This window comes from Podarcis bocagei (assembly GCF_964188305.1).
Source record: "Podarcis bocagei genome assembly, chromosome: 1".
NCBI classification, from domain to species: Eukaryota; Metazoa; Chordata; class Lepidosauria; order Squamata; family Lacertidae; genus Podarcis; species Podarcis bocagei.
The window spans coordinates 42,624,542-42,651,676 of NC_138125.1; the positions used below are offsets into that span (position 1 = coordinate 42,624,542).

General features: G+C 40.3%; 1 protein-coding gene across 1 annotated transcript in view; it reads left to right on the top strand.

The window, feature by feature from the left end:
• The window catches only part of RYR3 (ryanodine receptor 3), a 280,012-nt gene that overhangs the window by 173,069 nt on the left and 79,808 nt on the right, over positions 1-27,135 (top strand). Inside the window, exons 41-61 of the mRNA XM_081207175.1 lie at positions 896-1,025; positions 1,256-1,359; positions 2,438-2,573; positions 3,441-3,621; positions 5,032-5,140; positions 5,676-5,796; positions 8,066-8,235; positions 9,300-9,520; positions 11,241-11,331; positions 11,611-11,751; positions 12,197-12,360; positions 12,990-13,068; positions 15,203-15,292; positions 15,562-15,708; positions 16,750-16,812; positions 17,263-17,338; positions 17,570-17,693; positions 19,258-19,373; positions 20,899-20,966; positions 22,203-22,324; positions 27,020-27,069. Coding sequence (XP_081063301.1) covers positions 896-1,025; positions 1,256-1,359; positions 2,438-2,573; positions 3,441-3,621; positions 5,032-5,140; positions 5,676-5,796; positions 8,066-8,235; positions 9,300-9,520; positions 11,241-11,331; positions 11,611-11,751; positions 12,197-12,360; positions 12,990-13,068; positions 15,203-15,292; positions 15,562-15,708; positions 16,750-16,812; positions 17,263-17,338; positions 17,570-17,693; positions 19,258-19,373; positions 20,899-20,966; positions 22,203-22,324; positions 27,020-27,069 — 2,503 coding nt within the window. The remainder of the gene's footprint in view (positions 1-895; positions 1,026-1,255; positions 1,360-2,437; positions 2,574-3,440; positions 3,622-5,031; positions 5,141-5,675; positions 5,797-8,065; positions 8,236-9,299; positions 9,521-11,240; positions 11,332-11,610; positions 11,752-12,196; positions 12,361-12,989; positions 13,069-15,202; positions 15,293-15,561; positions 15,709-16,749; positions 16,813-17,262; positions 17,339-17,569; positions 17,694-19,257; positions 19,374-20,898; positions 20,967-22,202; positions 22,325-27,019; positions 27,070-27,135) is intronic.

Here is a 27,135-nt window from a genome sequence, read left to right on the forward strand (position 1 = left end):
TCTTTCTCAGAAAAAGAGAGAGGGAGAGGAGATCAGTCGTGGTCTGTGTGGTGTTTGGTGGAGCCACAGAGCTGCCCTCCCAATAGCAGCACCAGTAGTAGCTTAGCTGGGTGGGACAGGGTTGGGGCTCCATGAGCTCAACAGTGGAGCCAATCCTGTGAGTGCTCCTCCCATTGCTGCCTTTGTGTGGCCCTGCTGTGTGGAGACAACTATTGCTGGTTTCCTCTTTAACCCTCTGAACTACCATCACCCCTAGAATCTGTTTAATACACTTTGGGGGGATCATCTAGTGCATCGTGTGAGCTTCAGGGGACCTTAAGTGGATGAGAGATCCTTCCATCAACAAAAGGAGCACTTTTACTTGCAGGGGAGCAACACAGGATCCAAACTATCTGTCAGGAGTGTGTACAGGAGCTAGGCCCTGTGACCAGTAGGACTTTGCAGGACTGGGGCCTTACTAAGTTTGTTCTGAAGAGGCAAGGCGCGGCCGCACAGGTGAGGCCAATTGGTAACTCACAGCACCTGGTGGCAAGAGCCAAAGGGAAATGCTGGCCTTATATCCCTTCCTGGCTCTTGCCACCAGGTGCTGTGGGTTACCAATCGGCCTCACCTGTGAGGCCGTGCCTTGCCTCTTCAGAACAAACTTAGGGAGGCCCCAGTCCTGCGAAGTCCTACTGGTCACAGGGCCTAGCTCCTGCACGCACTCCTGACACTATTGTCTCCATTCCAAAGTTCTTAAACAGGTTTTGCCAGCACTTCATCATCAAGGGTACTCTGCCATATGCACTGGAGATTCCCTTATTTCTGCAGACTGCATATCAGTTATTTATTCATTAGGAAATTGAGCAGAAATTAATGCTTCCTATTATTCGGCACTGTTCTTTTCCCTCCACAGATCGCTTTTCCAAAAATGGTAGCAAGCTGTTGTCGGTTCCTGTGCTATTTTTGTCGAATCAGTCGCCAGAACCAAAAAGCTATGTTTGAGCATCTAAGCTACTTACTTGAAAACAGCAGTGTTGGACTTGGTATGTTGTATAATTTTGATAGTCATTCACCTACATTTGCCATATCACAAGTTTAACTTATGGCCTTTTAGCTTTCGATTGTGCTACGATCTTGGTTTGGCGGTTGTTTTTTATATGCGAATGGTTGGGTTTCATCTAAACTGCATTTAACTACTGCCCTCTGCTGCATACAAATCATAACTGCAAACCAATTACTTTAATTACTGTGCATTATCATGTCTTTGCTACAGCTTCTCCTTCAATGAGGGGTTCCACTCCACTTGATGTAGCAGCTGCCTCAGTAATGGACAATAATGAGCTTGCACTGGCGCTGGAGGAGCCAGACCTTGAGAAAGTAATCACTCACTGTCTTAATTTCTTCTTCTTCTGGTCCCCTTGTTTTATTGTCAGTCACGCCATGTATTACTTAACGAGGCTTAGTTTTCACTTGACATATATTTTTAACTTTTATTGTATGACTACGGTCCGTTCACTCTTAAGTAGAATAGTAAGCAGAAGGTAAAAATAAAATAAAATCTTGAGTTCTCTCATTTATAAATTGTTCTCAATATATTAAATATATGAAGGATACTTTTTTAAAAAAAAGGTATGGTGGTGCAGAGCCATGGAGCCACATTCCTGATACAGATGGCATTGCTACATCTTACCAGGACACAGCAGGAGCAGGGCTACCTGGATACACCTGTGCAAGCACTGAGTTTGCTCTGCTAGGGTATAGCTTCAGCCCCAGACTTGCTGCTGCCCCACCCCATTTTCATCCAGGTAAGATGCAGAGTCAGGAGGGCAACTTGGCTGCTCAGCTTCACCACACTGGCCACTAATGCGTGTAAAATAAATAAGCAACTGCCCTACCTAAAAGTAAGCTTCTGGGAAGCCTTCAGAAAGTGAAAAGTGTTGGGAGAAGCTTTCATGATCAGAGTGAGGCCAGGCTATGAGCAGGACTGATTGTTACCTCAAGCATTTGGTCAGGGACACTAGTGTTTGCGAGTGTCCTTGACTGAATGCTTGAGACATCTATATTTCTGTCATTGTTGATCACCTCTTTGGGGGTGAATACGTCTGGATTCAGTGCCACCCTGCTGAATGACTAGTGTTGCCAGAGCTAATCTTCTCTTGGGCAATATAAAAATACCACAAGTGTTTTTCAGACTTCTTGGTATCGTGTTCTCCCCTGCCAATAATCAGTTTTGTGCCAGTTAGAAAAAAAATCCATGTATGGAAAATAGTTTCTTTCTGCAAACAGATCCTTTCTTTTCTCAATTCAGAGTGGTAATCTCCAGTAAAATTAACTGTTCCACTCCTTCTACTCTTTCCAAAGATTTGCACATGGATTTTAAAAATTGAATCACCTTGTACTTTTAATTCATTGGAATAAACCTCCTGTAGATATTACCAGTGTTTGTGTTTGGCAGGTTGTAACGTACTTGGCAGGATGTGGTCTCCAGAGCTGCCCCATGCTTTTAGCAACAGGATATCCTGACATTGGTTGGAATCCAATAGAGGGTGAACGATATCTGTCATTCTTAAGATTTGCTGTTTTTGTTAATGGTAAGTTTAGTTACTGGATTGACAAATATGTGAAAATGCATATTTTACTATGACTGAATCTCATGAATTCCTATATTAGGAAAACAAATCACAAGCTAAAATCACAAAATCATAAGCTATTTTAACTGTAGGTTTTGGTCATTTGTTTTTATTCAAATTTTATTTGTTTTTATGCAGATTTACAGGTTTGAACTATAATTCCTTTTTTCCCCATTTTGGCTTTGTAAATTTTTGTCATGCCCTTCAATACTAACATTCCAAGGACAGCCAATGTTAATTGGGATAACAACAACACTGATCAAATAAGTAGCAGCAGATAAAATACACCAATATCCCCACAATATGTTTATTGAAACATAAAATCCACTACATCATACTTTAAAATAACAAAGGCTTTACCTGGTGCTGGAAAGACACCAGGTATGCCTCTGTGGGAAGAATATTCCAGATAAGGGCCTCTGCAAGGAAGAAGTTCCTTTCCCCAGCTGTTACCTGTGCTAAGCCAAACAGCAGAGGCACTAGGAGGAAGGCCTCTGATGATGGCCTCTGATTGTGGTTCCATTATTTGAGGCTGAGGCTTTTCCTAAGATCAGTGCCTTAGTTATCACACAGAATGGCTCATTCAGATTTCCTCTCCAATCTTTCCTACTGAGTTCTATCTCGGAGAACCAACATTTTGTCACCAGAAGAAAATAACTAAAGCAAATCTGAATCAAAGATCTGAAATCTGAATGTTTAATTCTCTACACAAAATTTGGATTTTGGGTGTGTGTGCGTGTTCTTTTAAAAATAATGTATAGAGTTCACACAGCATTACTGTTTGGTTTTATTATTCATGTCAGTAAAATTTGCTCTTTTTTTTTTTAGGTGAAAGTGTAGAGGAAAATGCCAGTGTTGTTGTCAAGCTTCTAATTCGGCGTCCCGAATGTTTTGGGCCAGCTCTTAGAGGAGAAGGAGGAAATGGTTTGTTGGCTGCTATGCAAGGAGCAATTAAGATATCTGAGAACCCAGCTCTTGATCTTCCCTCTCAGGGATATAAGAGGGAACTGTACGTGGATATACACAATACTTGACATTATTTTGGAATATGCCATTCAAAGTCTGCCTTGATGATGTGTCAGTTACAATAACATACCATACGGTAGAAAAGGACACTTAGCAATTGCTCTCACTTCTGTAACCATGTAGAAATACTTGGCATAATCAGATGGAAAAACAAAACAATACTCCCTGGATGTATTGCCTAGAAATCTTGCTTCTCTAGAAGTATGGACATACATCTTTATATAACTGCAATACATACCGTTAAAGGCACAATTTCTTTCCAGTACTGCTGACCTGACCCTTCCATGAAGTAATTTGGTACTGGATATTATTTCTTAATACTAATGAATATGCACCCATATAATGCTTTGAATCGCTTTGTTTATTGAATTTGAGATTTCAGAAACAAAGTGTTAGGTATACTTAGGGTTATGTACAATGTTAATCCTCCTCACAGTAGACCCATTGGAAACAATAGACATGACTAATTTAGGGCCAGTAATTTCAGGGGGTGTACTCTGAACAATCCCTGATCAACTAAGTAAAAGTTAGTCGAAATACAACCCTTACAGATATTTTATTTACATTTATTGCATCAATATGCTCTTCATCACTCTGTGTGCCTCTGAGCCAAAAATGGGAATATAAATAAACAATAACTCAAATCAGCAGGACTCCAGCTCACTTGTGCAGCCTCCTTTATCTACTGTTTGAGCTCAATAATGCTCCGTGAAGACCAGGGAATCCTCATGCCAGAGTCATGTGAAATGAGCTACTTTGAGAAGGGGTGTTTTAGAGTGAAGGAAGAAGTGGAAGAGAGGGAGGTGCACAACCATTCCCCACTTGTTGCGTCTCTGTTCCAAATTAGGAATTCTTCCTGTAAGGGAGCCATTTGCTCTTCTCCATGGGTTTTCAAACACATAGTTATGCTTGTGTTTGTGGAGAGGGGCTGGAGCAGATTAGGAAAGGGAGAGGAAAGAGGAAAGCGCACACCAATCTCCACCCTGAATAGCTTCCTCTCACAGCATTCAATCTTTCTCTGCTGGGATTCCAATACATGCATTTGCATGTAACATTTAGTCCATCTGGATTCAGGGAGTATATATACCCACTCTAGTGGGCTGCTGTGCATTCCATCCTGGGTGCCAGCCAATACATAACGCTGCCCACAGGGGAATCGGATGGAGTTCATTCTAGGGTTTGTTTTTGGGTGAAAGCTCGAAAGAAAGAAAAGAAGGCATTTCTATTAGTGCCAGCTTGCTTTGGGTTCACACTAGGAGATAGAAAAATAAGCCAGCCATTATTCCCTGCTTAGTTGAAGCTGGGTTTTCCTTTTAATTCTTGTTGTTATTGCTATTTTAGTTTCCAGATCACTTTGGATTTTATCCATGCCTGCTTGATTTCTTTTTAACAGTCTTGAAGAAGATGAAGAGGAGGAGGAGGTTGTGCATATGGGCAATGCAATTATGTCTTTCTACTCAGCTCTTATAGATTTGCTTGGGCGTTGTGCACCAGAATTGCATGTAAGTGGGGGGTTTTTTTCTTTGTGCAGAAGCAGCCAAAGGTCACACGGCACACTTCAAGCTCCAAATAGTATCAAGCAACCTGAGTCACTTTCTCACATCATTATCATCAGTATAAATAATCTCTGTTTACTAAAATGACAATTTAAACTAAGATGAAACTATCCATTTAAATTTTCAAATGGAAGGCCAGAATAGTATATTTTTGCTGAGAGGGCTCCCTCCTGCACTGAAATAGTTGTAATCTTATGATACTTTTAAATAATGTAAAGAGGAACTAGAGTATTATAAGAATATTTAGCCAATTTCATATAGTACTTTATTTATGTAATATTTATATGCATGTAGTACAAGTATTTATCAAAAAGGAAAACTATTTATCCCATAGAATGACCCTTTAAGTAGCAATATTTAAACAGTTCATATATGTAGAAAAAGAGTCCATAATTTTGCAGTTATTCACATTTTTAAAAGAGAGAGAGAAAAGTTAAAGAGAATATTGCCTCTGTTAATTGAATTTTGTGTAAAAATACAGCTCATCCAAACTGGAAAAGGTGAAGCTATTAGAATACGTTCCATCCTGCGTTCCTTGGTGCCAACTGAAGATTTGGTTGGGATTATAAGCATACCTCTAAAATTGCCAGCAGTAAATAAAGGTAAGGCATTTTTAAAAGTCTTGGGTAAATACCACTCAATCAATTTCTCTGTATGCCATCCTTCCACAGAATTTGTTTTCAATACAGCTTACAATGATTAAAAAATAGAATAAGCAAGTCAGTATTAAAGACAGTAATACATAGCAACCCCCCCCCCCAAATCTAACTATATCAGTATATCAACTACTTCATTAACAATTCAGACATATTCAAATATCTCAAGGGCTGTCATATGGAAGAGAGAACAAACTTGTTTTCTCCTGGTCTGGAGAGTAGGACTCAAACCAATGGCTTCAAGTTACAAGAAAGAAGATTCTGAGTAAGCATCAACAAGAACTTTCTGACAGTAAGAGCTGTTCAGCAAGTGGTACAGACTCCTATAAGAGGTGGTGAACCTCCTTGGGGGTTTCTAAGCAGAAGTTAGATGCCATCTGTGATCGATGCTGTACCTGAGATTCCTGCATTGCAGGGGGTTGGACTAGATGACTGCTGGGGTCCCTTCCAACTCTACAGTTATATGATTCTATGATCAACCAATCCTCTGCTATTATGCAAGGGGCAGTACTCCATCTTCTATAATCAGCTGCAATAGAACCAGTCCCTACAGAGGAATGCTTCTTTGGCATCTATTCAATCTTTTTCGTGGCACCCAAAAAACATGGCGCTTCATGGAAAACCCATTCTGGACCTAAAATTTCTGAACCAATGGGTAACCTACAGGAAATTCAAAATGGAAAGTCTTCCATCTATCAAAGAATATCTCCAAACCTACTCACATCAACAGATTTCTCTTCTAGAAACTTACTTCCAGGTAACCTCAGCCAATCAGCTAGTCCACTTGGGGGCCCTACTGGAAACCTCCAGAGGCCTAGTTTCTTACTCTCTGGAATGTGTGGAAAAGATCAGCTGAGGTTCTGACCTTCAGAAAATCCAGTATAGTGGATTTCATGTTTATGGCAAGGGTTCTAGCTGTGGGCACCTGAGCAGTGCATAACACTCCGTTTGCAAAGCACCATGCCCATCATCTCCAATGGGCTCTACTGCCTACCAGAAAGATTGCATCGAGCAAGACACCTGCACATCAAACTGCCCCACCACCTCTGCCAAGCCTTGAGATGGTGGGCAGTGATCCAGCCTGTAGAGGGCTCTCCTTTTTGTGATCATCCGAGAACAATGATCACCTTGGATGCCAGCCTCACAGGGTGGGCTCACTGTGGAGAGCTAAACATCCAGGGCCTATGGTCTCCCGCCAAAGCATCAATGAGCATCAATTGGCTCGAGCTCTTAACAGCTCCCTTGCCCTACAACACTTTGCTCCTCATCTCCAACTCAGCAGCAACATCCTAATCTGCATGGATTCCACCACAGCAATACCCAACATCAGCAGACAAGGAGGTACCCAATTTTGGCAGCTTCAGGCAGAAGCATCCCTCTTCCTCAGCTGGGCAGAACACAGCGTCCAGTCAGTCACAGCCAAGCACATCTCCAGTCTCCTAAACATGCAAACAGACTGACTGAGCCTCAGGAAAATGGACCAAGTGGAATGGCAACTGTATCTGGCAGTTTTTCAACAGCTTCTGTCAAAGTTTGACCAATGCCAGGTGTACCTCTTTGCCTCAGGCAGGTATCATAACCTCCCAGATTCCAGTCACCATCAGTGGAGACATAGGATGTCCTGTTCTCACCATAGCCACCAGGTCTTCTCTGTGCTTTCACTTCACTTCCCATCATTCCAACAGTCCATTGAAAGATCAGGCAAGAGCATGTGAGAGTCCTCCTTTTCACACCATTCTGGCCTCGCAGACCTTGGTTCCCTCAGATACACCACCTGGCAGTCTCCCCTCTGTGGCACTTACCTCACACAACAGATCTCTCTCAGGGCCCAGTTCTTCATCTGGATCCCAAGTGGCTTCAGCTGACTGTGTGGAGTTTGAACAGCGGCACCTAACCAAGCTGGACTTACCTGCAGATGTCAGTGATACACTCCAGAGCAATCAGGGCTCAATACTTTCATGCAAGGGGCGGAGAGAACTTACCAACCATTTTCTCCTCCTCCCACGGTGTCTCACAGACTCCCACCCTGTTTCTTAAAATTTGAGGTCCTGCACCACTTCCAAAGTAATTCAGATTGCTGTGTCCTCTTGTATTTTAAAGGTTTTACAATATGACCATGAAAACCAGCAGACCTGTGATACTTTGATTTGAGTTTGTGAATAGTCATATAAAGCTAAAATTGTATGAACAATAGCACAATTGGATTTCTTTTCAGATGGAACTGTTACAGAACCAGACATGTCTGCAAGTTTCTGCCCTGATCATAAGGCACCCATGGTACTTTTTCTAGATCGTGTCTATGGTATAAAGGACCAAAGCTTCCTTCTCCACCTCCTGGAAGTTGGATTTTTACCAGATTTAAGAGCAAGTGCCTCATTGGATACAGTGAGTATTTTGTTACTGCCTTAATCTACAACTGTACTCATAGTGATGTATAAGGTAAAGTTTTGTTGTTCATTGACATTATAAAATACAAACAACATACTAAATCTAGAAGTGTTATGTTCTTAGCTCTCATTTGATGATGCTACAATCAATGAATAACACAAGACTGGTGCCATAAATCCACAAATTCCTGTGTGTTCTTATAGAATATTTTCACCTTATGGGAATTGAGGGAGAATGCAACCAAGAAAAACCAAGAGTCAACAAGACAAAACCTCTTCTTAGTTTTGTTTTCTGTAGGATAAAACATTTCTGTATATAGAATTGAAAAACAATCACAGCTTAATTGTTGTTAGCTGAGCGAAACCCAGAAAATTTATTCTTCTATTAAATCTACAACAGGCCAGTGCAGACAAAATATTAAACATGGTCAAGGAATCATAAACCAGGCTGATGGTTACATGCTTCTTCATTGCTCAAGCAGAAATTCTGCCCAGTGTCATTAAGCATGGTTTCATCTTAGATCTACATCCAAACTAAGCATGGTTCATGCTAAGAAGGGTTTACAACCAGAGTCAGATCTTGGGTTAGGAGTGATACTGTGTAAATGGAAATATAAGACTTAATATATTCAAAGTTAGAGACTTGGCAGGTAAGGAAGATGTAATATATAAAAATATAGAAGAGTATATATCTCTGTTGATGTAGGGACATGTAAAGTTTTAGGCCGCACAGAGAATTTTGTCAGGTAGAATCGAAAAGATTAATGAAGAGTGTAGTTTTAGTTCTAATGACACACTTATGCCCCATCAAGATGAATACAAACTTCTAGACTTGTACTGTTGCCTTCCAGATGCTTGAAAACCCTCTTTTTTCAGTCTAGGCAGGTTGGAATGACTGGAGTTTTATCCAGCCCTTGGACTGCTGCTATACATGGTTACGTTCACCTTGGTGTGATTCTAAGTTGCACAAGCCACCAGTGAAGTCATATGCACAAAACTGAAACAGACTATATATACATTGACCAAGCAGTAATATGTATATATTATATGTCCTTTATGCAGGTTTCTTTGAGTACTACAGAGACAGCTCTTGCTCTAAATAGATATATTTGTACAGCTGTCTTTCCATTACTCACACGGTGCGCTTCTCTCTTTTCGGGGACTGAGCATTATGTCTCTCTGATTGATTCCACACTTCATACCATGTATCGACTATCCAAGGGACGCTCTCTTACCAAAGCACAGAGAGACACCATTGAAGAATGTTTGCTTGCTATCTGCCAGTAAGTATGTATAAAGATTGTTTTCTGTTCCATATAAACACACTGCCTTTGCAGTATAATTTATTGTATATCTGTTGACTCTGGCTTCCCACAGGTTTTAGTGCTATAACAGGTTTATTAACAGAGTTATATTCACCTCTCTGGCTGGTCTCTAAATTACATGCAGCAAAAATCTCAGGTGAAGAGAGCAAGCAATGAGGCTGGGTGTACACAAGGAAATAATACAGGATTAATTCATTGTGCCTGACTACAACACAACATATCAAGTGTGTTATAGATAATCAATTCTGATCCTCAAATGAGAACTTCACATTATATCATGTACAAAAATTATATATTTATCTAGGTGCAGGAAGCATTAGTTGGGAATTCATTTACTACTGCACCTGTGTAACAAAGTGATCTGGGAAGCTTGTCAGAAGGGAGGCCTTTCTCAGTAGAATCACTAGATAGGCAGGAGAACATAGCCTCCTTGGCAATTAGATGCCAGTTGTCTAGAAGGCAGTCTAAAGGAGAGAAAATCAGAAATAAGTGGATGTAAACATGCAATTCTTACCTGCCTTTCACCATAAGGTCCCATGTCAGGTTGCAGGTTAAATAAAGGGATAGGTTAAATTTATTTATTTATTTATTTAACAAAATTACACACCACTTGCTTGTAAATAGAACCTCTGAGGAGGAGTTGTTGTTTTTTAAATTGAATCTCTAGTGTGCCTCTTTATTGGCCTGACAGTTTTCTGCCAAAGGACAAGGTGGCACCTCTCCCTTTTCCACATGCAGAAGCTGCCTAGAGTGGCAGTTGGATCTTGGCCACCCCCGCTGCCCAAGCATTTACCCCCTGAGGTGGTTGTGCTGCTCTGCCTAATGATAGGAGCCAGTCCCATTACTAGAGATTCCTTCCCCATAGTTCTCCTCGACAACACCTTACCCTTAACTCTGCTTACACTGTATATATTTTTAAAGACCATGGGTGTTCCCAGGTCAATGTGATAATTGAGTGAGTGGGGGCATCAAACCCACCAGGAAGAAATTAGGCACATTTTCAATATTGTTCCAGTATCAGAGGACCCTCCTAAGTCATAGCAGTGATATAATCTGTCATGCTTCCCATTTACCTTCTGGATCAGCCCAAAGACCCATCTAGTCTAGCATTCTGCTCTCGCAGTGACCAATTAGATACATATGGGAAGTCTCTTTCTGAAACTTTTCTTGAGGGGGAAATCCCCCAATAACTTAGAGTTTGTTACACACGCAAGATTGTTACACTACTCACTACTACTCTAGAGTATATATACCAAATTATTCAGAATGTCATGTAGTACGTGGGGCTTGGATTCAGTTAATTAGGATCATATTATAATTTGCTTCTTTCAAATACATTTGAAATATAATTTGCTTCTTTCAAATGGTCAAATACAGGCCAGTTTAGAGGTGGGTAATATAGAACTTTCCTTCTCTATTTTTCTTGTCACGAGACACGATTAGAATCAGAATTTTTCTGCTTATGTGATAGCTTCAATGGAATATTGCCCTGCCCTTAAGAATGCTTCCATTGAACATAACTGAGTAGATCCTAATCACTCTGCTGTTTTCCTTTTAGGTAATCTGTTTTACAGAACACTTGCACTGTTTGTCTCGCATTCCAGTCATTTGTGTAATTGCCTTGCAGCTTCATCAACATGTACACATTACTAATTATGAGTTTCTTTTTTAATTCTAGTCATTTACGGCCTTCTATGCTACAGCAGCTATTACGACGGCTGGTTTTTGATGTACCCTTACTTAATGAATATTGTAAAATGTCACTTAAGGTAAATCCTTCTATTTCTACTAAGGATATTAAATCTTTCAGTAGTATGAGAGATTTCTTTCTTTTAATTTCAAAAACAGTTTGGAAGGCTGACTGAGCACACATCTTCAAGAATAAAGGCCTTCTTATTAGTCAAAGATAATTTAAAGCACAATTGCTTTAAAACATAAGATTTGCCATTACGTTATAAACAAAGCTGCTAAGAGTTTTCTATTAAAAAAGGAGTGAAAACTGTTGTGATAGTTTTCTTTAATGTATTATTTTTGTCTGTCATTCACAGCTGCTAACAAATCACTATGAACAATGTTGGAAATATTATTGCTTGCCTTCAGGATGGGGAAATTATGGAATTGCAGCTGAAGAAGAATTACATTTATCTGAAAAACTTTTCTGGGGAATATTTGATTCCCTCTCTCATAAGGTAAAGGTCCAGAGTAATATTTGCAAGAGACACTACAATTCACACCTGTGCTTCTGTACACAGCACAAATTGCTTGCTTCCACTAAATGCTATAAAGATGCACCTAGTGAAAGAAAAACGCCCTACTTAATCACTAAGAGCTCTGTTCAGACCAACATACCCACTGATTCAATAGGACTTTTGGGAGTTTTTTTACATTGTCAAATAAACTGACACAACTTCTTTAGCCTTAATTTTTTTTAGCTATGAACAAAGCCTTCAAACAGTTGATTTAAACAATATATAAATGTAGCTTGGTTTTCTGCTAGGTGCCTGCATTAAAAAATAAATAAATCTTCATTTATCAGCATCTACTAATGCTGCTTCTATATGGCTGTGTTGCCTTAACTAATATTTTGCATGTTTTTCTATTGGACTTTCCAACCAGTTCCTATCTCTCCTGCAGAAGTATGATCCAGAGCTTTTCCGAATGGCCTTGCCTTGTTTAAGTGCAATAGCTGGGGCTTTGCCACCAGATTATTTAGACACCCGAATTACCTCAGTTTTAGAAAAACAGACTTCAGTGGATGCTGACGGGAACTTTGATCCCAAACCTATCAACACAGTGAAGTAAGTCATAAGTGCCTCACTCATAATGCACTAATCAATCTGGGATTCTTTTTCCAGTCTAGCAGGGGCCTTGCTATCTCTTTAACACAAGGGGTAGAGAACCTGTGGCTAAAAGGTTGCAGTATTTATCTTACTTCCTGCAGGCCCTGGCCTAATTTCATGAAGTCTGGAGGGAGAAAAGTATGGTTGGGAGGGAAAAGATTGAAGGGTAGAATGTGAAATGGATCAAGTGATGGAAAGAGCGAGTGGGGAAAGACCAATGCAAGCAATCAGTTCAGACCTCTTGCAAGAGCAGCCTGTTCCCAACAGCCCAGTGGAAGTGGAGGAAAGGTGAGGGGAGAGTAAAAGAGAATGGGGCATACACAACAGTATAAAGCTGTCTCCAGCCCCTTATTATAAGTCACCCAGGAGCATCATTACAATTATTTGGTTGGCTAGTCATCAAATCATGATGGGGAAGCATAGGTTATTGAGAATATGTTAACAACGTAATCTAGGCCTTTTACCACTGTCATCATTATCCAGATAATTTTTTAAATATTTATTCATGGAAATTGATATAAATAGGCATATCCATATATGCCTAACTGTAGCAAATTATAAATTATATTGCTCTTTTGTGTTTCCAGTTTTACACTTCCTGAAAAGTTGGAGTATATTGTCAACAAGTACGCTGAACATACACATGACAAATGGGCCTGTGACAAGGTATGGATTATTATAAATCTGACAATTGTCAAAGAAGGACAATGAGAGTTGAATGTTGGAAATCTGTCCAATTTATCTCCATGACAAATTTGCCTTTCAGACACCTAGACTGTTATACCAGAGCAGCACTGTCTAGTAATGCTTCTCTCTCTCTCTCTCTCTCTCTCTCTCTCTCTCTCTCTCTCTCTCTCTCCCTCCCTCCCTCCCTCCCTCCCTCTCTCCCTCTCTCCCTCTCTCCCTCTCCTCTCTCTCCTCTCTCTTTTCTCTCAAAATATCTGGGGATCTTCTGGCAGACTCTGAATGCAGTAAAGTGCTGTGGTTCTTGCAATTTCCTCCTACATTGACTCAGCCTGAAATAGTCTGTGTCCTTAGCAATACCTTAACTCTTAACTAGTATTGGGAAATCAGAACATTTTAGCTTGTTTATACACGTGGAAATGTGCAGATAATAATACTATGTGAACTGGAAGTACATGTATTGGGATCTGGGTGGCGCTGTGGTCTAAACCACTTGAGCCCCCTGGGCTTGCCGATCAGAATGTTGGCGGTTCGAATCCCCATGACGAGTGAGCTGCCATTGCTCTGTCCCTGCTCCTGCCAACCTAGCAGTTCAAAAGAATGCCAGTGCAAGTAGATAAATAGGTACCGCTGTGGTGGGAAGGTAAACAGCCTTTCCGTGTGCTCTGGTTTCTATCACAGTGTTCTGTTGCTCCAGAAGCTGTTTAGTCATGCTGGCCACATGACCTGGAAAACTGTCTGTGGACAAACGCTGGCTCCCTCGGCCTGAAAGCGAGATGAGCACTACAACCCCATAGTCACCTTTGACTGGACTTAACTGTCCAGGAGTCCTTTAACTTTACCTACACAATGTGTCTACACAATGACACAGAACCCAGCAGCTCCAGAAATCATGTCCTCCCTAAAAGAGGGCACGTGTTGTGATGAGACCTGGAGACTGACCTTCTGGTTGTGGGTGGGTCTATTGGATAGCCACAACGCGCAATTGGTGGGTCCCTCATTGCTGGGTGTAATCTGGCCAATGGGGTGCAGTCTAAACAGTTTGAGGGACCTATTTAATCTCTTGCACGTGACCCAAGATTCTCTTTCAGCTCATGCAAACGGAACACCCACCTACCTCTCCCTATATTTAGGGTATTTTGCGCTTGACCTTGCTATGCCATTGTGTGTCGTCTGTCGTTGGGACAGGGGCACAGCAGGAATTTTCCCCACTTGGCTGATTGGCTGTTGCCATTTGGGTTTCACCTGCCGCATAGCAAATCTTCACAACTTGGAAGGTTGTGGATAGGCACTGGTTCATGTGATAGGGATGGGAGAACGTTCTCGCCATCCCTATGTGAAGGGTATTCCGTTAAAGGAATCCAGGGACTCAACTTGGTTTGGTCAACCCCTGAGAGGGGGTTGTGCCCGTGCCTAAGTCCAGGGGAGCATCTGGAGGAGTGAACAGAGTCTGTTCCCGGGCTTTTCACCTACCTCAGGTGGTCACCCTTGGCTGACCTATGATAGAGCTCTGGGTCAGCGCTACCTGCAACGGTGTAGAAAGCTAGTCGAACCAGAACCTATGCTACCATTCACTTTTCTGTAATCAATAAAGTTGTGGCCGAAATTCTGCCAAAAACCAAAACTAAAATTTGAGTCATGTAGGTATTTATTTAGGGGGGAGGTCTCTGGGTCTGAACATGCAAGGCACAGAATTGCAGAAATCCTATGTGTCTATGTTCTTCCCGTTCACATGGAAATATTTCTCCAATCTTATCAGGGGTTTAGACAATAATTTTGTGGAGATTTTCTTTCCGTTTCATTTTTGTGGTGGATCTGTTTCTTCATTCTGTGTATGGTAGGAATGGAGCTATCTCTAAAAAAACTGGGATGCATGTGCAGTTGTGCTAAAATATTCACCAAAAGCACAGTGCTGATAGCTTCATTTTGTATTTAGCATCTGGAAAACCAGGTAGTATCATATTTGGATCTGAACATGGAATTTTGGTTCTTGCCTCTTGCCATTTTCTAAGCTACTTCATTTAGTCTTTAAAAAATAAATTTATTATAGTAGCCATCCCAGATAATTTGTTCCATCGGCTAATTACGTGTTGTGTGAATTATGTGTCTGTTTCAGAATAATAGTGGGTGGAAGTATGCATCTTCACTCGATGAAAATGTGAAGACACATCCTTTAATGAGGCCTTTTAAAACACTGACCGAAAAGGTAATAAAGGAAAGATCAAACTTCATTATTTAATGAAACAACCGATTTTGTGTGCATGTTTTGTTTGCATGTTTCATTAATATGTGAATATCACTGATGCTGCAAGGTGCATCATTTTAATAAGCATTAAAATATGACAAGATTTAAATCCAAATCATGTTAAGTTTAGCTTTCCAAATTGTATACAATGAGAAGACCTTTGTACAATACTCCAGTTTAGACTTATTCTAGGTGAAATGTTACAAAATTTGTATATATCTTTTTTTAAGGAAAAGGAAATCTATCGATGGCCTGCCAGAGAGTCTCTTAAAACCATGTTAGTAATGGGATGGAGCCTAGAAAGGACGAAAGAAGGCGATTCAATGGTACAACAACGTGAAAGTGAAAAGCTCCGTAGCATATCACAGTCCAGCCAAGTAAGGCAGAACTTTCTTATAAAAAAAGACTAGAGAAAAATATGAGCTCATTTTTCTCCCTGCAAACTAATGCTATTTCTGTTTTGCTATTCTTATTTTTTTAAAAAAAACACCTTTGTAGAAATATTGGTGTGGTGAACCAGTCCTGTGAAATGTGTTAAGAATATTGCTTGCCACACTCTGAGATGGAGAGCATGTTGGAACATTCTCAATAGCAATTCCCCATGGCAAATTGTTCCAGTTGCCAATTTATTGTGACTTTTTCATATCTAATGATCAGGTGACTCAGCCCTTATTTGTGAGGAAAGTTTTTCGACACAATACAGTTTTTAATAGAATGCTATTTTCCCTCCCACTTGCTCCACAGGGAGGAATATGCAAACTAGATAGATCTTACCTTGCTGTGGGAGGACAGAACCTCTAGCTTTCTTCCTGCCTTGCTCCCATGCAGGTTGGGTGACAGCTGTACGCTGTCATCTACACTATGCAGTGGACATACCCCATGATATTGGACAGGAATCTGTAGACTTAGCACTCACTCACACCTGTAGAACATGGCTCCACGAATACACATCTTTCTAGTGCAGGGGTCTAAATTTGAGTTCATCCACTTTGTATTTCATAGGTCTTGTGTGTCAGCAGTTGTATGGTCCCCCAGCAAGCCTCTCTTTCACTGTAGTGGCAGGGATTTAGCTTGTCAGGGACTGAAGAAACATGGCTCCTTCCAGGCTTCCATGCCACCTTCTAGAGAATTCCCCAACACTCTGGCGCTGATTTTCAGGGGATAGTGGGGACTTCAGGATATTGGCAAAAATCTGCTCTCCTGCTGCATTAAACGATGCTTCCACTGGATCAAAAGCCTTTCCACGAGTGCGATGGTACTAACTGAATTTCACCCTAATTTAAGTTTTTTAATAACACTTAGCACCAGGCATTTTGCATCCTTAAAATAACTCCATTCAATATAGATTGACATGTAAAGAATCTAAATATGCAAAAAACCCACAACCAACAACCACTAATTCTTCCTTTTAATAATAGGGAAATGGATACAACCCAGCACCACTTGATCTTTCAAATGTTGTACTCTCCAGAGAAATCCAGGTTTGTATAAGACTATTCAAAAATGTAGGAAAACACCTATTCATACTTAAATAAGAGCAACAAGGGCCAACCAGAGAGTGTCCTTATGTTCAAAAGTACCGTGGGGAGACCTGCTCTAGCCACAGAACAGAAAGTATCATAACCGTAAGGCATTTCAAACAAAACACATCCAACATAAATAGGTCCTCATTTCCCTAGGATCTGCACTATGAGCCATAAAGGGCATCCTTTATGGTAATATCTGCCCTGACTCCATCTATGTAACAAAGCATTGGAAGACACAAGATGGAACTAGCCTTTCCCTGGGCAGATGCCCTCATAGGTATTCCTCCTTCCCTGCTTAACACTTACTATAAATGATATATTTAAATACTATAATATATATTTCTGAAAAATTGTATTATTTCTTTTGATTTTGGATTATTCCTTCTTGATTTGGTGGTGATACAGGGAATGGTTGAAGTGGTAGCAGAAAACTATCATAACATTTGGGCTAAAAAGAAGAAAACTGAATTGGAAAGTAAAGGTAAGACTGAAATGTTTTGTGTGAAACCTGATATTCAGTAGGGGAATATCTGAAAATAGAGATGACATGATAAGAATAGCCTTAGGCTGCAATCCTAAACCCACTTACTTGGGAGTAAGATCAATGGAATTCAATGGGACTTACCTCTAAGTAGACGAAATGACGATCACAGTCTTAGTTTGTCTGTCAATTCCTATTGTAAATATTAACACTTCTCTCATCTTACCATAGGTGGAGGTAGCCATCCTTTATTAGTACCGTATGACACTTTGACAGCCAAAGAAAAGTCTCGGGATAGGGAGAAAGCACAAGAACTGTTTAAATTTCTTCTAGTGAATGGCATTGTCATATCCAGGCAAGTTGTATATCACTGTGTAAATAACTTGTGTTGCCCTAGTTTTTTGTTTTATTTCTCTTGCTTTGGACATAGCCAAATAAACCTTTTCCCAATCATTTTTAACCTCTCTTGCAATCCTGAGCTCATTTTGAGCTTTGGCACACTTGACCGTGTTGGCTACTCATGTATACTCTTCCTTCATGGTTTAACCTTTCATCCATGCTCTTCTTAAATCTCAGCTCATCTGTAAGCTCCTTATGAAGCCACACCATATTCTTTAGATGCCTCCCACTTTTCTTACTGCATTTGAGCCTTCAATATTTCACCTTTAAGAAACTCCCATCCATCCTGAATCCCCTTCACTTTGAGTATTTTTGACCATGGGGCCTTTCAGTTTTTTCAAAATTGGCCGCCTTAAAGTCCAGAGTGCATCTCCAGCTACCCTCAGCTTCCCTTTGCCTCCATATCATGAAACCCAAGAGGGTGTGATTACTTCCTCCCAAGATTCCCAGTACTGTCGATCAGTTCCTCCCTGTTGGTGAGATTGTGGCTAGTTGCATCCTATGTCCTATGGCTCTGTCATTGAGAGACAGATGCAAATTGACATCTGGTCTGAGCTCCATATGTTGGGAAGAAATTGTTGGGTGAAGAGGCTCTGAGTTATATATTGAAAGGTAAGAAGAATGTCATGCCTTCTGCACTCCAGTAATGAAACAGCAAAATTTGTTTTAATGATACCATCCATATCAAATTAGTCATTCCTTACAATCCGGATTCAGAGACCTTGATATTTGGCCCAGTTTTCCTTCCCAGGGGCAGTTCAGATTTCAGTCCAGAGAGCAGCAGCCTAGTTCAGGATTCCCAGATGTTACACCATCCAGAGGAGGAATGCAGCAAAATCAGTTTTGACTCTCCAAAGCCACCTTTGGAGGTGGTGTGGGTTGGGGGTGTGGGTTGCTTCATGTTGCTACCAGGTGAGAAGCAAGCAAATTTCATCACTGTTTGAAGATTTATGTTAAGGATATTGGATAGAATTTCAAACCCTTCTGCCAAGTCACTTCACATGAAACTCAGAAATCCAGAGAAACAGGAATTGATGCAAGCAGCCATGGGTCATCTTCTTCAGATAGCTGCAGTCAAGCAAGTAACCTCAGAACAGAGGTTTTCAGGTGTTTATTGTTCCAAAGAAAGGGGACACTTGGCAGATGATATTGGATTTGAAGTTCTTGGACAAGTTTGTAACATACTGAATTTTTTGTATGGAATCGTTGATCTCCCTTTGGGAGGCATAACTACCTGGCTTCAGCAGATTTCACCAAGGCCTATCTCCATGTGCCAATCCACCCAGAGCATTGACAGTTTCTCAGCTTTGCCCATGCAGGTCAACATTTTCAGTTCAGCATTTTAGGGCTCCCTCAAAAATACATTTATGGTAAATGAATGGTCCCCTTTTCCCACTTAGAAGCTGCAATCCTAAAAAATGGGCAATTTCAAATAATGTTTCAAAAGTAACATGTACAATATGATAAAGTAGCTCAGCTTGAAGTCATTAATATTAAGCAAACATGCTTCTTTTTACTAGAGGCTTAAGTGGCATGGAGATGGATGCTTCATCCATGGAAAAGAGGTTTGCCTATAAATTTCTGAAGAAGATTCTCAAATACGTTGACTCTGCTCAAGAATTCATTGCACATTTAGGTAAGTTTCTGTAGGCTACTAATCAGAAAGGCAGATTTTACCCTAATTCAGTTACAGTCCCTATTGTTGTCGTTTCCTTGTGAAGTGGCATGGACTGTGCAGGGCTTTGATCCTTACTTGCTGTGCAGAAGTGTTTGCAGGACTGCTTGACCTTGCAGATTGAGCATCCACAGCAGCCTCTGTCTGCCCCGTCTTCCTGAGCCCACCACCCCACACGTATCTGGGCAAGAGAAGGGGAAAGGAGAGGTGGCCATGACAGGCACCCTTAATGTAGCTTTCCCTTTGAGGAAACATCCCTTGTCCAGAGTGAATGTCATGCAGAAAATGCCAGTCCCACCCACATGGTGCTTTTTTCTCAAAGGAATAGTGCCCAAACTGTTAATGCAGAGTCCCAGTGAGAAAAGATTGCTCTGTACTCTTTCCAACAGAAGAAAGGGTCCTCAGCACTAGTTTCCCTACAGAATGCTGCTCCCAGGAGGGGCAAGGGTGCTTGGAGCTTTTTCAACTGCTGCCTCTACTTCCCCATCTTCTGCCTCAGGAGGGAAGAGAGAAGCTTTGATGGTGGGTGAAGATGCTGGCCAAGCATCTTCAAGGGAATTATGTGCACACGAGCTTTGTGATCTTTTGTGTTCACACATGTCTTTCAAGAAAGAAAAAAGGGATGCTCCCTTACCCTTAACTTCACATTTAAGAAGCTCCTTTCAAAGCAATGTTGAATAGTGTGGAGAACAGGAGCGTGAAGTTAGGCATGCTACTGATTCTTCATTTGAGTTAGTATGGCCACCCAAGTGCAATTTTTATTTTTGAAATTTGTATACCATACTTTATCAATTGATTCCAGAGTGCTTTACAACATTAAAACAACAAAATTCAGTAAGAAGTATAAAATTAAGAGAAGGTTAAAACATTATAAAAACAGCAGAATATATGATGATGATGATGATGATGATGGCGGCCTGTGGTCATGTGAGAGGATTTACCCAATCCACTGTCCCCAGCATCCCACTACGCTTCAGGTGATCCAATAGTTCTTTTTGCCAAACCTGTAACTTATGGGCCATATCCCACCCTAAAAAGAGGCACCTTAATATCTCCCAAAATCTGTCATTAAAAATATCTCTTGGGTTTGTTCTTGCCTCTTCCAGTGATTCCGCCACTGTGATTACATGATGCCAAAAAGTTATTTGTGCTTCACATAAATGAAGCAGCACTTAAATGAAAAACCATTTCAAAAAAAGAAAAGAAAAAAGAAACTAATTTTTTGGGGGGAAAGCTTCAGAAATAGGAGTTGAGCACACACAGATGGACTTTCTTACTTCATCTTCAGCGTCCACAAGATCTTAAGTAGCTTTATCATTTATCACATTTGCCTAAATGGAGATGATCACTAAATAGGAGCACATAGTTGCCTCTTCTGTTCTTATATAAATCATATGGTTGGTGCTTCTGAAATTTTGACTTCATGTATTTCAAAAGCCCATGGAAGATGTAAATTGATATTTACCATTTTATTGTTTCTCTCCAGAAGCTATTGTCACCAGTGGAAAAACTGAGAAATCACCACATGACCAAGAAATTAAGTTCTTTGCCAAAGTGAGTTGTTACATTAAAAAACAAATGAACTACTTTAACTTTCACAGTAATGCAAGAATGTAGTATGTATTAATGTTGAGATTTTGTAAAGAAACCCAAATAAATTGGTATTGAAAATTGGTTAGTGCTTTAAAGCTCTCTCTCTCTCTCTCTCTCTCTCTCTCTCTCTCTCTCTCTCTCTCCCTCTCCCTCTCCCTCTCCCTCTCCCTCCCCCCCCCTCTCTTGATGTGGGGCTGCCATCATGCAGCCCACATTGGAAGATTTGTAGTGCCTCATCACAGTCTTGGATTTAGATGATGTTGAGGCAGGGTTGGAGGGCAGGTTTATACAACAGCAGTGGCCATGGCATGGGAGCAAGAAGGGAGGGACACCAAGAGGGGAATAGTGGTGGTTTAAAACAATGGTGGAAGTTTAAGTAAAGCAGCGATGGAGGGACACTTGTACCTCCAATGACAGTGTAGGATCCACGAGTACTCTCAAGCAGCTCACCTTCTTCTTCAAGGAGAGTGAAACCTCATCCAAAATAGGTTGCGTTCTATTCATTCAGACTGAAGAACCACCCCAGTTGCAGTCTGATTTCTGTGAGAGAGAATTTTCATTTTGTCTAGGGTTAAAACCTCACTAAACACTGAGAAGGGACACGGGTGGCGCTGTGGGTTAAACCACAGAGCCTAGGATTTGTCAATCAGAAGGTCAGCAGTTTGAATCCCCATGACGGGGTGAGCTCCCATTGCTCGGTCCCTGCTCCTGCCAACCTAGCAGTTCGAAAGCACGTCAAAGTGCAAGTAGATAAATAGGTACCGCTCCGGCAGGAAGGTAAACGGCATTTCCGTGCGCTGCTCTGGTTCACCAGAAGCGGCTTAGTCATGCTGGCCACATGACCCAGAAGCTGTACGCCGGCTCTCTCGGCCAATAAAGTGAGATGAGTGCCGCGACCCCAGAGTCAGCCACGACTGGACCTAATGGTCAGGGGTCCCTTTACCTTTAAACACTGAGAAAGATGGCGGGTAGATAAGGAACAGGAAGTTGAAAGGTATGAAGGAAGGGTGTAAAGTAAGATATGGACTGAAAAAAGAATAAATGCCATCATGGGAATTAATTATTTAATTAACAAGTTAAAAGTTAAAGGAATTGCTAACTGGTTAAATTTTTCAACTGTAAACTTTTAAACTTCACTTATGATAGCTTTATCCTTTATACAAGTTAAAGCTAAAACTTTTTATCTGAATTTCCTAGGTTCTGCTTCCACTAGTTGACCAGTATTTTACCAACCATTGCCTGTATTTCCTCTCCTCCCCAACTAAGCCACTCAGCAGTAGTGGATATGCTTCAAATAAAGAAAAAGAAATGGTAGCAAGGTATGTAAGTAAGAAAAAATAGTCTATGACACTGGAAAAATCATGATATAATAAAGGTATTAGGCTCTTTAAAATATTTATTTCATATATCCTTATAACTCTAGCCAGTTGTTGTTTTTTTATAATCCAAACTTGTATTTTAATTGTATTAGTCTACATTGAGTGGTCACACACGTGCCTCTTCATATAGTCACCTTACACTCTGGTGATGCAGATAATAGAACAATAATATGAAAAATAACATGAATAACTTGGCATACATATCTTTTGTGTAGATTTAGTTAGAAATGTAATTACAAAAAGAAGTAAAACTCCTTTCTTACTGGTTCAGAATACTGTCATTTTTATTTATTTCTCTACATTATTGATTTTCTCGCTGATTCTCTTGTCTTTCTTTCAAATTATTCTCCTGGGGGAGATAGGTTTTTTGTTTTGTATTCTAAATAGATTTTTTTTAAGATACCAAATAAGATTTTTCCAAACGTTTCACTTTCGGCGATGTTTTAATCTAGATATAATTCTCAAATTATATCTAAGTGTTTTCATTCAAAATATACTGATTTTATTGCTCATGTTCTGTATTATATATAGAACACTTTATCAGACACTTTTCTAAAATGCAAATATGTTGCTTTTGGTTTCTCACTTTCTGTTTGTAAGTCCATTAAAATACTATCCAATCTTTCCTGGTATTATTTATTCTTTAGAATCCTATGTTGTTGTTTATTCATGGTTTTGGTTTTTGCTCATGGAAGGAGGACATCCTTGTGGGTGAGTCCTCCTATCTACTTCAAAGATTCAGAGGTTCCAAAGGCTTCCAGAACCTCTGTTGGGAGAGGGAGCCCTCTCAAATATTGTCCAACCTCACCTAGAGGTAGCATGGTATCCATTACTTTCCAAGGTATGGGTTGTTGCTGTTTTCTTGACTCTTCTCCATAACTAGTTTAAGCTAGTTAGTAAAGTCTTAGGCTTTTGTTTGTTTGTTTGTTTTGGGACTCACTGCTGAAGAGGTGATAAAGTAGTCAGCCACAAACAAAACAAGTTGGCATTCTGCATCCCTCCAGGAGCTGCCTGGATCTTATTCGGGAGGGTTGATTTATTCCACTTGTGTCTAAAAGCACCTCAGCATCTGGGGCAGAGATGGAAAACACGTGACCCTCTGGATGTTGTTGGACTGCAACTCCCATCAGCCCCAACCATGATGGCCATAGAGATGACTGTAGTTATATCCAGCAACATATGGAGGGCTGCAGATTCACCATCCCTGACCAGCGGGTAAAATCTTCAGTGTTGACCTCTACTGCCATCCATTATTGATGGCAAATCATTTCTGTCCTGGGGTCCATCACTGGGTATAGAGAGTGGTAGTCCAAGCAATGAAAAAGGTGCCTGACAAAAATAAGGAATGAAGCGCAGTGAAAATCAAAGGAATTGACAGCTTCACTCCTTGAAGACTGATCTATTGTGCTTTCCCTTTAGATCTAATACTATGGAGACAGTTACAGATAACTGTAAACATAATTGTTCTGCCTATGAGTACAGTCTACCTACTGTTAATTTAGTCCTTGTGATGAACCCACCATGCTCATTTTTACAGGAGGGTTGGGGGAAGACATCTCAGACAGGTGTGTAGATGTTACTGAAGAGGGAAATCCAGGGGACACTTAAACTGCCCCACAGGAAGAGGGAGACTAAATCATGTTGGGTTTCTTAATCCAGCCATTCTCCTACAGCTTTTCTCCTCCTGCGTACTTCTTAAATTGAGTCCTTGATTAATACAAACCTCAGAGCACTGGAACTTCACCACCTTCCTTTGTAGAAAGCTGGTGTCAACCAAGAGCTACTAATGTAAACTCCCTTTCTCAGTCTAATCCAGGGTTTCTTGGAGCGGCATACTAGTTTCCATAGCCTGCTGCTTGTTTTGCCTAGGAAGAATGCTCATCCGCTGTGTCAACTCCCAAGTGGAGGTAGAAGGCAGGCAGGACTGGGCAGAGGGAAACCTTCCCAGCAGGGTGGACCAGGAGTTTGGATTGCTATGTTAATCAATTGAGTGTGGATTGCTAGCTTCTAATCTAAAGTCCATCCTATTTTGGGGTGCTACGCTTTTTGGTGATTCCCTGAATGATGCACTAACTAAAATGAAGTTTAAAAGCCTATATTATCTGTTCCCAAATAAGGAGAAGCAGAAGGTTAATATAAGGAGTCAGAACTCATTTTGCAATCAGAGTTCCTTTTTGAGCTAGCTAATTTTGACCTATCAGGTATTAATAGTAAAATATAGCCACTAGCCAGAACTAAGCAGCAGTAGAGACAAAATTCTGTTTGATGCCATATTTTACCAGTGAGAGAGAAACTTTAATATTTCTTCTACATGTGGGAACCGTCAACTACTCACCCTTCAGCCTAATGTCCAGTCTTTTGGAAATTTGTATAAGAAAGAACTGTGTACCAAGATGGTCATTGTTGCCTTTTTCTGTTGAGCAAACCAAGGTTCTGGAAGCTTAAGAAAATCGCAAAATCAGATCAACAGCTTCTATTATTGTTGATGGACCTATTCCCATAATGTCCAATGTACTATTTATACTTAGTTTTGCCTCGTTGCATGAAAATTTAACAATTTAAATGGGCTAGGATATGCTCATACAATAATTAATATAATTGTGGCTTCTCATAAAAGATATTCAATCAAACATAAAACTGCTAGAAAGTGTGCTTAAGCTGTTGCAAAAGAAAGAAGGTGGCGCTCAATAAGACTAATGTCCCTCATTTACTGAGACTTTTAATGCAGAACTTTCACAGGGGCTATAATCTGAAATTATACCTGCCGAGACACTCACACAATAAGCACACAATAAGCAAAATTTGAAAATGGTCTGTTTAATTAGTCTACTTCCAGTGCATATATTCTCTTCATATAATTCTTCCATCAGCTTCTTCTTATTGCTGACAAAACCATATTTAAGCCAATTCATATGCTCTCAGACCAACTCCTGACCTTGAAAGTCCAGTTCCTGGTGGCAGTTAGGATATCTGGTGGCAGGAAGGATGTCTTAGCTGTATGCTCTTGCCTTTCAGGAACCCAGGCACTGATGTCTTTATTTAGAAGATTTATGAAATCTTGCTTTAGCTGAGATTCCTGCATTGCAGTGGGTTGGATTTGATGGCCTTTACGGTCCCTTCCAACTCTACAATTCTATGATTCTGTGATTCCCTAAAGTAATTTGTCCCACAGAATGCAGGAATTGGTTCTCTCCTATTTTCCCCCTAACTCATTCCGAGAGAGAGAGAGAGAGAGAGAGAGAGAGAGAGAGAGAGAGAGAGAGGCTGGCTTACGTTGGATACATGTTGGATACTCAATATGTATTTATGGAGAACAATATTTACTAAATAAGTAATTGGGCTTCAGATTCCTTGTTTATTTTCTTCCATAGTTTCTTGGGACAGAAAGATTTCTAGAGCAACTCTAAATATGTGGCTTTGGACTCCTTGTTCCCTGGAGTAGTGTGATACTCTAAAAAAAGATATATGTGCCTCTCTTCCTCAAAGACTGTATGACATTAGTGTACTAATGACCTTTTAAGCCACCAGGAGGTATTTTGGCACATTGAGTCTGAGGGTAGGCACCATAGCTGGTCTGATTACTAACCCACCATTATCTCATATCTGAAGAGTAGCTGCCGGATGGGCACTCAGTACACCTACTTCTGTATAGATACCTTCACTGAAGCACAATTTGAGCAAAGAATCCTATCACAGATGGTGGGCGGGGTATTGAAGTTAGGTCTCACCTCTTGATGGGTTCTGGTGCTTGAAGGATATCCTTGCATGACCTAGGAAAACATTGCTTATCCTGAGGGTTCTTTCTGGTCATGAAAAGGAGGACATCCTGCATTATTTCACACTAGAATCTTGTCCTGGTGGAGTTAACTAAAGTTGCAGTATTAGAACTTAATAATAGTAATTTAATTTCTGGTTAGATGATCTTTTGTTCCTCAGCTGTTGGAAGCCTCCAAAACTGAGAGGTTTCCTCCTCCCAGCAGAGATTCCAGAAGCCTCTGGTAGTCCTTCCTTCTTGAAATGGATGGGAGGAGTCAGCCATCAAAGGATGTTCTCCTTTCCATGACAAGAAAGAGCCCTCATAAGTAAGTCCAATAATTATTTCCATTATCTTCTGATGACTTTTATCTTCTCAACTTCATTTTGTCTTGCTTACTGTTTGGTTACTAAAAGTAGAACTGATAAAGCAGAAAGTATAAGTTGTTTTCCCCCCTGGTGCCATAACCTTATGTAGCAATGCTTTAACGTAACTGTTATTTGTAATCAATATTTTTTTTTAATTTGAATTCTCTATTTTTTTCACATTCTTAAGTTCTTTTATTTTGTACCTTCAAAAAGAAACGACCATTACAGAATGATTTGGTTACATAACATATAGTGGTCAAAGAGCTTATTTGTGAAACAAAATTAAAAAATCTTTAGAATAGTATTCACTTTCCCCCTAGATGTATAGAAAATAATTTCTAAATGCATTTATTATCAAACTCAGCTTCTGTTTAATTCAAAACATACTTTGTATCTTTGTTTCACATCTACCATTCTCACAGTTGCTCCTCACGACTGTATTAATTTATTATCTAAACAAATCTTTAACCCCTCTGTATTTTTCCTGCTGTTTTGCATTCTTTTCGGCTTTAGCCTTTTCTGCAAACTTGCTGCTCTTGTTAGACATAGGATTTCACTTTTTGGTAAGTTAAGAAAGATTTTCATTAAGTTATCATCACAAGTTGTCTGGGATATTTCTGGGTTGATGA